The 12968-nt window shown below is 34.5% G+C and overlaps 1 protein-coding gene across 6 annotated transcripts in view; it reads right to left on the reverse strand.

Annotated features, from left to right (window-relative positions):
- The window catches only part of ATP8A1 (ATPase phospholipid transporting 8A1), a 236490-nt gene that overhangs the window by 165971 nt on the left and 57551 nt on the right, over positions 1–12968 (reverse strand). For 2 of the 6 annotated variants that reach the window (XM_070372338.1, XM_005908123.3), the window contains exons 7-9: positions 5451–5524; positions 2865–2934; positions 1204–1331 (exon numbers count right to left, since the gene is read on the reverse strand). In XM_070372338.1, coding sequence (XP_070228439.1) covers positions 1204–1331; positions 2865–2934; positions 5451–5524 — 272 coding nt within the window. Of the gene's footprint in view, positions 1–1203; positions 1332–2864; positions 2935–5450; positions 5525–8665; positions 8740–12968 lie in introns of those variants that run through there. The other 4 variants (XM_005908124.3, XM_070372337.1, XM_070372341.1 and 1 more) reach the window with 3 other exon arrangements.

The raw sequence follows: 12968 nt of genomic DNA on the forward strand, positions 1-12968 counted from the left end.
TCCCGAATTTTAGGCATATGTGTTTTAACTGCCTCCTGATATCTCTGTTTGGACATTACAAACTTTTTAGGTCCACAACCAAACAGCTGATATTGCCCCTCAAAAAATGCCAGCTGCTCTGCATTTCACTCAGTATAACACCCTTACATTGACATACAAAGCCTGGTATGACCTGGCCCACTATTACCTCTCTGTTCTTCTATTACCCTCTTCCTCAATCATTCCACTCCAACCACACTGGCATCGATGACATACCATCATCAATCCAGGTACTTTCCCTCTTTCCAATGATGTAACCATACAGCTGATAATTTGTACTTTCTATTCCTTCTATCTAGAATCATCTCCCTTCAGATATTCAAATACTGACTTCTTTATCTCCTACTTACGTTTGCCCCAATGTTACCTTCTCAATGAAGCAATATTTGCCTTCCTGCAGCCATATTAACTAAAAGTGATTCCCTCCCAAGAATTCCCAATCTCTCTTATTCTGGGTAATTTTTTCAAAAGCATTTATCATTTTCTAACACAGTATAAAAATTTCTTGTCATTTTATTGTTGGTCTGTTTGCCCTTCCCTTACTGCAAGAAAGTTGTTTCTCAAGGTCAGGCAGATTTGTCTGCTTTTTCCATTGCATCTCCTTAAAATCTGCAACTGACCCGGCCTCCTGGGTACAGGGTGACTGGATGAGGGAAGAGGCAGGAAACAGGAGGGGAAAAGAAGGGGATGGAGAATGGCAGGAGGCAGGTATAAAGGTGACTACAGATAAAATAGCCTTGAAAAGGGCAAATGCAGTTACACAGAGAAGACAAGAAACTATCCAGCACAACGAACCCCTGTGGGCAGAGTCTGAACTCCTCGAGGCATTAGAGATTCCAGGAAAGGACCCAGGTCATAGAGAATGGCTAAGTCTATAAGGATTTTGGCCAAAGAATAAACCACTTAACAATGTGCCAGAAGCCTGGCATATCCAGGAAAATATCCAACTCCTCGGCTGATAGGAACCCTGGGAAGCCTTCAGCTATATGAGGTGTACAGGGTTAAGAGCACTTTCACAAAAGAACTCTGGGTAGAAGTAATACAAAATGCTTAAGAAAGAGAGTTTGCATTGTCAAACCTAGAGAATAAGAAAATATGTAACTATTTCAGTAATACCCTACAGCAGAGTGACTTGTGTGTTTTTATGAAGACCAATTTACATACCTGTGTCCATCAAGCCGTATGTTTCCAACAAAATCATAGAGATGTCTGTTTGGACTTTCACACTCAATTCTGCCAGACAGTCTCATCAAACTGTCAATGTCTTTTATATCTGATGTTGCTGGTAAGCCCTGTTTAGAAATTTGTAAATTAGCATAGAGTATATTAAATAAGTTGTATGTAGGAGGGAGCAGGGAATTCTGAATTCATCCACATCTTAAAATCTAAGAGATCCCACTCTTTTAGGACAATTATTCCCCCCTCTCTTTGTCAGATCAAAACTAGCGGATATCTTCCTCTCAACTTGCACATAGGTTTTTCTTTGAACGCAGGTATTTAGGAGAACAGGGCAGATTTTGCGAAAATTCTAAGTATCTTAGAGAGATTATAAACTAGTCTGCAAGGATATTTTGAATTAAAGTCTTCAAAGAACTGTTTGCTTCCAAAAATAAGATATTTAGCATTATGCAGTCTAAATCTGTCTGCTGAATCTCAGAAAGGGAATGTAAAACAACTAGAATCTATGCCAAGAGAGTAGTTATGTTTTTATTCTTTCAGGCCATGGAGGAGGAAAACTCCTAAACAGTTTCTCCCTCTGTCCACCAAGCATTGGCGGGCACTGAGCAGCCTTCACTTCCCGTGGCAGGTAGAGTTCAGGTGCTGTGATGAGCCTCTGCTTCCACCACAACCCAGAGTTCCCACATCATTTTCACCATTTGTCTAGAACCCAAGAGGATACTTTCTTTAATGTCTCTTTTAAAACTTTAAAACCTTACAGTGACTTCCTATTAGAAAGGTATGAGAAATAAATACAGAAATCTAACCAATTCTCTGAGATTAGGGAGCCTTTAGGAATCTTTTACATATGGCAAAACCAAATATGGGCCAGGTAAAAGGGAAAAATAAACAGGCTAACACATGTAAAAGTACTTAGAACTACTAATAGTATCATCAGAGTATTGGTTTTTACATAAAATACTAAAAATATTATAAAATCGTTCCTATCTGATGAATCATATTTAATCAGGCAAGTAAAACTGAATTTTCCATAATACTTAACTCTTCCAGTTTATAAAACCACTTCATTGTGGCTCAATGAGAAAAGACTTGCAAGTGAACAGAACTGCCTCAACTCAAGACAATAATATTAAGAAATAAAGCTATAGGGGTTCAGAACAAAACTCAAAAATGTTTCACTTTTGCATGATTCTTATTTTGAGCTAAAGGCAGTGGAGATCCTGAGGGTTCAAGAGAAACTACTGTCCCTCCCTTATCTATCTAAAAGAACTTAAATTATGGGTTTTTCCCAGAGAAGAGTTATTGCAAGAGATAAACTTTATTTAAAGTGGGCCCATCCATCTGGCAGGACACACATCTAATTATCAAACATCTGCTCTTCTTATCATCCTGTAAATGACCCTCAGGGCTTCCCATTACTTAGCTCAGATTGGCATCTCTGTCTTTGAGCCTCTCATGTATGTGGGATTCCATTATGTATGAAATTTAATTTGATTTTTCTCCTGTTAATATGTCTCATGTCAATTTCATTCTTAGACCAGCCAGAAGAACCTAGAAGAGTAAAGTTTTCTTCCTCTCCAAAAAAGTTCTCAATTCCATGTAAGAGAACATACGTAATAATTCCATAAACCAATATTTGATCTTACCTGTCTAATTTTCAGGTTTGTTTCACCATCTAAGTTGGATGTTTCAATGTAGCACATGGCCTGGGGCTCACTTTTTTTTTTTTTTAATGGAAAAGCACAAAGATTTAGTTGGGGAAGGAAACCATAATAATAACTTATTTAAAATGCTTAGACTCACTGAAGCCTTTCATTGTAAACAAAAGTTTAGTTACCTAGTTTCTTGATATCTTTCATTCTAACCACAAAATGCTGTGAGGCAGAACCCATGCATGACAACCCATGGATCAGATGTTCAGCCAGAGGACCCCAAAGCAATATCCTGACAACAATCAGTACTGATCTTCAAGATCATGTAAATAATTAGATTTGTCACACTATACTTAAATCTTTCCTTATAGACACAACACAGACTGTATCTGAAATGTAAAGCAGCTTTGTGTCATATCTTTAGCTCAAAAATATCAAGTGAGATCTCATGCTCATAGCCCACATGTAAATTGATTAAGAGATGGATTAGAAAATTCCAGATTGTTGCTTCTATAAACTTGCATTTGCACGTTTGGGTCGTTTGATACTGCATCTTTAGAAAAAATGAATAGGCTTATGTGGACCATAATATTCAAATTTTAAGGCTACTTTAAAAAACTGTATGAACATATTTTACAGTGAAAGTGGATATACACTTTCTTTCCCTTATTTTTTCTATTCTATTTCTTAGAGTTGCTTCAGAGATTAGTGAAGCAGCAAAAAATCAGCCAACTTGGCCATGACCTGAACCTAGAAGGTTCACGCTATGGGTCCTCACCAGAGTGTTTTAGTCAAGTTTAGTGTGCAGTGGCTGGTGTTAAGAGGCCCCGTTCTCTAGTGTTATCACAGGCACACTCCCCTGAATGTCCTGTGATCTGCCCCTTCATGTGCTACTTTTACTTGCTCAGCAACTACAGCCAGGTGAGTCTGCAGCCCTGTTGTATAATCTGATCCTCAACTATAAGGAAAAGCATTTTGAAGTTAAGTCAATCTTAACAGCACTTGCTTATATGAAAAGCCAATCAATTAACATCATATAGTAACTATGAATGTAATTTCTGATAAGTATGTATACTCACAGAAATTTCTAAGTCACAAACACCTGGAATTTTCTAATCAACTTCCAATTTATACATGTGTAAAGCAGAAGATTCTGAGTTTCAGACATGAGCACACTGCTTAGTTTTACAGCTTGAAGACTTGTGAAAAATACTGAAATTCGTGGTCATTAATCAAATATTTTACAGATTCGTTTTAAAGTAAACTCACAAGTCCTTTAATTTCTCTACGGGCTTTTTTTTCTTCTTCCATAAAGCTGATACTTTTTTTCCCAACTGGATAAGTTTTTCAATATCTATATTTTCACTTTATCAATTAAGGTTTTATTTTTTGTTACTGTCACAATAGTAATTTAGTTCTATCACTTGCTCCCAATTTGTAATTTACTTAAGTATACACTCAAAAATGGTTTATAAAATTTTATAAAACATATCTTCTGAAAATACAGAAGGATGACAAATGCTAAATGATCATTGCCAACTCCATATTTTAACAGTGAAAAGCATTAAATTTCTACTGATCAATATAGCCAAGGCCGTTCTCACATCAAATGAGAATAATGGTCTTTTTTTTCTCCCATGAAACCACTTTTCTAGAACCTTAAATAGCAAGCAAGTTAGAAAGTTAAATGGCTGGTTTCTTTTTGAAATGGGGTAAATAAAACATATATCCAAATTCAGAACATTCTTAATCTCTTAAAACAACTGTTTTTGCAGGAGTTCTTGACAATGTTATGAAAAGGCAGCAAGAAGTCTCAGATAAGGAATCATGCTAGATAATTATTATTTCAGCAAATTATGATGACATTCAAAACACAGACTACCGAAAGGCAAAGCAGGCTTTTAGATTAGTAAGTGGAAAGATGAAACAAGATGCTTATCACAATACAGACACTAGTAGACAGCTGAGGTTGATCAGAGTAACGTGCACTTTGTCACGAGTTACAAGTGGGATAAATACTGATCCCAAAGCATGCAGTATCAACTGTACAACATCCAGCTTTGTGCAGGGGGTCCTCTGTAAGCCCTACAAGCCCAAATTATAGCCACAACTGCTATGGGATTCTACTGAACTTGTACAAAATCTCAAATATATGACAAATGTTTAAAATTATAAAAATTTCTCAATAACAGTTTTTCATGTACATCTTAACATTGTTCAGAGCAGTATCCTGGAGAGGTACTAAATGGAGCCTTAGTATTTAGGCAAGTTGTTAAAATGAATATATAGTAATGATGCATAGGAAATTAAAATCTACCTTCAGTGGCATGCCTCATGGACTCCGACTCCTGTTGATAACAACAGGAGCTGAATTTGCCCACTCGAGGGATGAACATCATTCAACAATGTATTCATAAAAGGACTTTGAAACATCTGTGAAATATCCATCACCAAGAAGTATAAAATGTTTGTGTTTTCAAGGAAGAGATACAAAGCTCAACGATCTTTGGGTGCAAGCTGCTTTCTGGTGAAGGGTGAGGATCCACATACACACATCCTGTACAACTCAGTGGTTCTAACCTTGAGGACAGGCTGATGAGATCTGCTGGGAGATGCTCCCCATTGGTCACTTTCACTATTTCCCCTACTGCCACCTACAGGTCCCAGTTTAAAATAATTAAAACAAAAAAATGAATAACAGAGGGGGAAAAAAAAAACAAACAAATGGACAAAAGAGACAGAAAGTTTGAAATTATTATAGAAAATAATACATGTTAATAAAAATGTCTAATGCCAATTTTTTCAAAACTTATTTTGATCAGGTCTAAAGGCACAAGAAAATGGAATATTTCAGAATCACTTACTTGCTTTTAAGCCCAATTTTCAATTTTTAATACAGAAACTTTTGATTTCTAAAATTTTACTCATAAGCATATCTGAGCAAACTAAATAAAAACATGTTTTTATATAGAGAGCTACTTTATCTAATAGATTTTCCTTTCTCCAATTCCTCACTCTTTTGCCATCTATTGTATATCCACTCCTATCCAAGAAGAAAAGAAATAATGGTGAAAACTACTTTTAGGCTTTTGAAAAACAAAGTATACTGTACTATCTCTCCCCCTACACACATACTAAAAAAATATTCCTTAAAATATTCTGAATCCAAAACATTTTAAAGGTTAATTGCATAGACAGCTTAATATATTTAATGTAAAGCTACAAAGGCATGGATCTGGGAATTTATAGTTGTAGACTTTTGAATTATTTATTAATAAAGTTTTGGTAATCAACAGTTTGGGAGAACAAGTCTTTGAATCTAGGAGAAATTTTTCAGAGAAGGTATGAAATTGATATGGCAAGAGTCTGTCTGAATTTGGATTAATAGTTTGGTTTATTTTACTGTATTTTATACTTTGTGAACCCATATATGTGTTTTTGTTATATGATAAAATTTCAGTTCCTTCATTTCAAAATGAAAATCAGTGAAACACAGTAACTTTCAACCATGTTCATAGTTTAATTTCAAACTGCCTCTAAGAAGATGTACTAATACTATTAGTATTAATAAATTAAAAATTTAGAAATTAGAATATTATAAACTCTTGTTTTGCTTTTTGCTAAATGGTGCTCACTTGCTGTTGAAAACCACCATGTCCTTATTTTGATAGGGGACAGGGTAGTATAATGAGATGCTAGATTGGGAGTTAGGTATTCCAATCCTGACCCAGTCAGTGGGTAAAATGAAATGACTGAAAACAAGACAAAGTCAAAATCATCTTTCTGTTAATAGTGGCAAAAGCTTCTACCTACTTATTGAGGCTAATGTAGGTTCACAAGAGCCAAGTAATGCAAAAATAGTTTGAGAAAAAAAAATTTAAAAAGCAATAAAACCCCCAGAAAGGTGGTATTTTGTCACTAGGTAGAAATATTTAATAGCACAAAATTCAATATCAAAAAGCAGTGAATCAGATAATCTTTTTAAGATTAATCATCTGAAGGAAGTTAATATACATAGTAGATGTATATTAAGATACAGAAACCATTTTGATCTACCAATATTGACAGCCACCAATAAATGCTTTTAGTGCTGAGAAAAGAAATCCTGTAAAAATGTCCTCAAGTTTAAGAAACACAAACATATAGCTTATTAGGAGTTTGGATTAGATAGAGACAGATGAAAAATATTTTAAGAACTTTCAACTTAGAATTAAATATAAATTCGAGGTAGCATAGTCAATTATCTTCATATTTCTGAGCATATAAAAATGAAAATTGTACTTAATGTTTCAGCATATGATGATTTCTATGATAAGTTATGTCTCTATAATAAGTTTAATCAGGAAAATATCAGAAGTTTCCTAAAGTGCTGGAATGCTTCACTATCCTTTTGAACTTTGTTGTGTGACATTCAGATGGTCCATCATTCATTACATCCACCAAACTTTTACTTAGTACCACCAAGTGCATATCATTCTGCTGGTTAGCCATTCTTAAAAGACTATCAGCTTAAACTGAAAGCAGAATCAGGGAGTATTAAGAGTCTGATCATTTAATCCATCTTCCTCACTTTGAAAGATGTGAAGTCAAGGTTTGAGACAGTAATTCTGGTTCAAAATCACCACGCCAAGATAAGAACCCTGGGATTTGCTTTCTAAGCAAAGCTCTCTAGGACCTGACAGTGACATTAAGTGTACTGTTGACCCATTCTCCAGGGACCATTACCAGCATCCTTCAGTTTTAGAAACTTGCCCTGATAAAGCTAGAAGCAAAGGTAACTAAAAGCATACAGGTTGGTTTTAAAAGCTATTAATTTTAATCTTTTTTGGGGGGGGACACCAATAGGTAATTGGCACCAAAAGCTCCCAGCTATAAAATACAAAAAAATTACTATAGTTACTTCAACTACCTGTAGACTTACTTCTATAAATATCTAGAAAACTCTTATTGCTCAATTAAGTTTCCCTAATTTGTCATAAATTCAATCAGTTTAAATAATGACCTGATTAAACAGATTTTGAAAAAAGGACACTGTCCATATTTATATGTGGATTTTACAAATAAAACTGTCCAAGGAAATGATGATAAACAACCTCTAAAATAGTAAAAACATTTTTCTTAATTTATATTAGGACTAGCTTTACAGTTTTTAAGCCTAAAGCCATTTGAAAGTCACATTCTTTAAAGGGTAACAGTGCCATATGACCAATTTATGACTATCTTAAATACGAGCAAAACAAAAATTATCTAAATTCAGTAAGAAAGAACTTAAAAGAAAGAAAAAAGTGCTTTAATTTTTGTTGGAAGAGTATAATATTTCAAAAGACATGATGACAAAAAAGAAGTCATTTATCCATTTTCTTGTACCAATGCACCATAAAGATCAAGAAACTTTGGAGGGATACATGAATGCATCATAAAGGAATTTATCATGAACAAAGATTGCAAGATAAATCAACAGTACCCAATCCATGTATTATATAAAATAAGTGATAGGAAATCTTACAGGAGTCAGTAGTCTATACAAACAGATCTGAACACATTCAGAGGGAGAGTTGACTCTTAACTGTAATTTTAATTTCTGAATTTTAAAGCATAGTACCTATCACTTATTCTATATGGCAAACATGAAAGAGTTCCCTAAGTCCAATCAATCTTTTTAACGTTTAGTTCAAAATCATTGGAGAGGCTTAAAATTCTTCGTTTATTCCTTATTTCCTTGGAGAAATCACAAGGTCAATGCAGGGTAGAGAAACCATCCTCTACACTGTTTGAGCATCAGTAGGTATCTCTACCTTGATGAGAGAAGTACAGTGTCAGCAGGTATATACTCTTTGCCTTTTATTATAACTATATCTCCAACATTTACCTGAAAGAAAACTGGGAATTGGTTAATTATCTGCATTGAAAATAGTTACAAATACACAACCCATTTGTATTTAAGCAGAGAATACAGTAAAAAATGCTTATTGGCAAACAAGAACCACTTCACAAAATGGCATAAAATTATCTAGAAGTGAGGCCAAGGATGGCGCAATCCTTTAAAAAGAAAAAACAAATACAGAATCTGTATTGTATCACCTAAGTAACATAGCTTAATAAAAATAAATTTCATCCACTCTGGTCACTTAATTGACATCTCATCTTCTCATGATTCTCTCCCTATGACATAAAAATAAAAAGGAGGAATTTTCCAAATGAAATCATTACCCTGTTTAAGGGAATCTCAATACAACTGGAAAAACTATGTATGTATATATCACTACTCCTCAGATGATCTTGGTTAAAATCCATAATTTAGAGAGGGAAACAAAGAGTTTTAGATTTTCAGTTATTTCCCAGGATCATAGAGGAAGAGCTTAGACTCAAATCCACATTGAGCTGTCTGCAAAGTCTGATTTTGCATAAGCAAATATAATGAAATGATCACTGCATTTTAAATTAAAAAAGAAAAACCAGTTTAAGTCTCTTTCTTATTTTACTACCTGTTAGCATTAGTGTGAGCACCATCTGAAGACAAGTCAAAGATATACTGTGTCCAGAAACTTAAAAGTAATTTAAAGGATAGGTTTGTCACAGAGCTTTTGGCAAACAGAGTAACTCCAACTAAGTGGCAATTGGTGTGCTGGCCAAGTTGAGCAAATTACACTGATGGCCACGAAATTAGACCTCACTCTTAGCAGCCAAGAAAACCTAAAAGTTTTACTATTTAATCAAGTGAAGAAAAGCCCTTTTTCTTGTGGGGGGTGGTGTTAAAGCCTTTTTGTTCTCTCCCCTCTCTACTTTTCCTTGAATCCCAAAATAACACTTTTCTGCACAGGCCAGGGGGAGGTGGTGGTGTGGGGAAGAGCCTGATGTCCTCAGTGGGAATCACAATAAGAGACAGCCCACTGTCTAGTATATACCGTGGGGGAGACAAGTTAGGGAAGGCTGGAGGAGACCTTCTCATCTACGGTAGGTATGCTGGTTATCCAGGTAGGGAAACTCTAAATACCTTGATTCCAAAGAGATTTGTTTCAAATGAAATCTGGACTATCTGAGATTGACAAACTGTCAGGGACCTTGGAATCAAACATCCCCTTCCTTAAAAAAATGGGGAAAATGGGAAAACAAAAAATAGCATGTATAGGTATATACTGGCCCTTAAAGTAATGTGAGAGTACTCTGATAGCACTCACTAAAAGCAAGATAAACAGAGCAAAGATCTCTGCAGCCAGAGCACCAGGAGAGAATTCTACACAGGTAACCATTTAACTGCTGCTTAATTATCTCCTGTGTGTTAACACTTGCTTTTCAATCAGACTGTATTCTTTATAAAGTCAGAATCACATTTGCCTATACTACAGGGTTAGGAATTTTTGTAAGTCTGTTAGACACTAACAAATTGCACTATTTTCCAAAATCTTCATTCATCATAAGACCAATGAAAGGCTTATAGTTAGTAAACTGAAAACTAAAAGAAAGTATCAGCATCTTACATGGTCTCACATGGGTACCCCAAAGGGTTTAGGAAGACCAAGGGCTCAGTGAATGCTAAGGTTCTCACTGCACTGTGAAGGGACTTACTCCTTCCTTCTGATGCCTAGGTTTTAGCTCACTTTCTCAAACACCTCTTTCCTAATGTGCCATTCATTTCTGTTTTCAGGCTGGTATGTGCATAGGAATAGACAGAACAGAAAGTCAAGACGCCAAAAATTCTTTGACCACGTTGTTCTAATGAAAGTTATCATGACAAAGCACTTTTAGTCCCCAAATACTTAAGTTTAAAAAAGTACTTAGGGCTTCTGGCCACTACCTTGAGCCTTCTCATGCGATTAACATTAGAGATTATAATTGAGGATTATGAAAAAGGTTATCAGACTATAATAGACTGACTGAAGATCTGATATGTTCAATTGCAGGCTCCAGCATATTTATATTTTTACTAAGGAATTTCTGAAGATATGAATTCTTAATCCAAAGACCTAGATTTCATGGTGGAAACTTCAGGCATGAAAGCAGCTGTATAGAGTGATTTTGCAGGGGCATATGGCCCACTACTTCATGCTTTTCTTTAAAGCCTGAAAAATATGTTGATTCTAAGATTCTTCACTTAATTTTTCTGCCTGCTACTATTTCAAAAACATGTGAACAGTCTCAACTGCATCTTAACTTTAAGAACTGATCTCTGTGGTAAGAGTAAAGAAGACAGCTGTTGACTTTCAAGAGTGGGGATGCAACGCCTTTTTCAGGGCTTTGTGACTGTAATATTTTCTTAGAAAACCAGATGCTGGCAATTTAACCTTGTGCAACAAAGAAAAGGCTTCCAAACAAAAGCTGGAGGGATAAACTGCGAGTGTTTGAGAGCTGAAATCTGCCCATCTATGAATGACAAGGTGGACACTGCAAATTTGTAGGTCCTCTGAGAAACATTAAAAAGCAACCGCAGTAGCCACACACTCAGAAAGGCCAAGAAAAAAAGAACCCTGAACTTAAAGCCCATTTGCATTAAAGTTTATCATATTACGCTGGCAAATGGATCAGACTCTTGGTTTTGCTTTATTGATTTTATTTTTAATTGCACAAAGTATCACATAAGCTAAAGAAAACACTTGCCTTCCAATCTGGCTAACACAACAGCCAGCCTGTTTTCACATCAGTTCCTTTAGTGTTCAATAAATCATTTCTACGTCACCAGCATCTTGGTGTACACCATCCCATTCCTTTTGCCTCTGATTCTTCTATGACACAGTGACTCTATTGTGAGCCTACTGCTTAGCAGATATATTCAGTAAGTATTTGCTGAGCGATGCTATAAAATTTTTCTGTGTGTTGCCACAATATTTGAAATTACAGCTTTTACTTGTCACAAAATATACCAGAGTATACAATGTCATAATTTATTTATAAAATGCTTTCACTATTTCTGGATATCCATATATTGTTAACTTTTTGCTATTATAAATAATGTTAAATGATAATATTTTCTTGGGATAAATTCTCAGAAATGTTCTTTTTCCTTTTTCATGGTTGTCAATATGAAGACCTAAATTGCTAAATCTACAATATTATGTGAATAAAAGACTTCATACAAATTCTGAAATATAAAAATTTCTCCTTGATAGCAAATGAGACCTCAATATTGTTTAAATTTGCAACTTGTATTATTAGGTTGAATATTATACTGAGTCTGGTTGCTTATTATATATTTCTTGTTAGCTTTTGCCAACTTTTATTTCCTATCTAGATAACAACAATTTCAATCTTTTGTCATATTTGGTGCAAATATTTCCATAATTTCTCTGTTTATTTGTGTGTTGCATACTAGATTCAAATTTTATGTAATCAAATTCCATAAATCCTTGAGATGTTGATCTTGTTCTTCTCCAAATATTAAGATTTTTCATTCTATGTTTTGCAAAAATAATATTTTAACATTTTCTTCTAGTCAATTGAAATTTATTTTAGCCTAGGCTATGATTTAGACATAAATCGTACTATTCTTGAAACTGCTAATCTGTGGTCCCGACATGATTTATTAAATAATCCTTTTATGGGTGATTTTCCCCCCCTTTTATTAAATATTAAATAGGCTTTAGTTCAAGGCATTCTTTTTTTTGGTTTTATGCTATTCATCAAAGTATATATGTGCAACAGATCCACACTATTTTAATAACTTTTCATTTTATTTACATTTAATCCTTGCACACTGTTAATTTTCCAAAATAGTCTTCTGTTTTCTCAACTATTTGTTTTTGAAGTTACAGTGAATAATTTAGTAAACTCTTGAGGAAAAAGGAATGATAATTTCCCTGAGGTTATGATATATCATTACTTTTGAAGAAATGGGGCTTTGTTTTTCTAGGAATATGACACATTTGCCTATTTATGTGAAACTTTAACACTTAAAGTTTCAAGGTTTTCTTTACAGCAGTCATATATATATTTCAAGTTTATTTGTAAGCATCCCACATGCTACTAGGAATGAGATGTCTTTTTTCATTGTATTTTTCTAAATTGTTATTGCTAAAAAAAAGTCATGTCAATTTCTGAATATTTATCTTGAATTCATCACTGAGCCAACTTTTATTAACTCTAATTAGCTAAGTGCCTACTTCC

Source organism: Bos mutus, chromosome 6 (assembly GCF_027580195.1).
Source record: "Bos mutus isolate GX-2022 chromosome 6, NWIPB_WYAK_1.1, whole genome shotgun sequence".
In the NCBI taxonomy this organism is placed as follows: Eukaryota; Metazoa; Chordata; class Mammalia; order Artiodactyla; family Bovidae; genus Bos; species Bos mutus.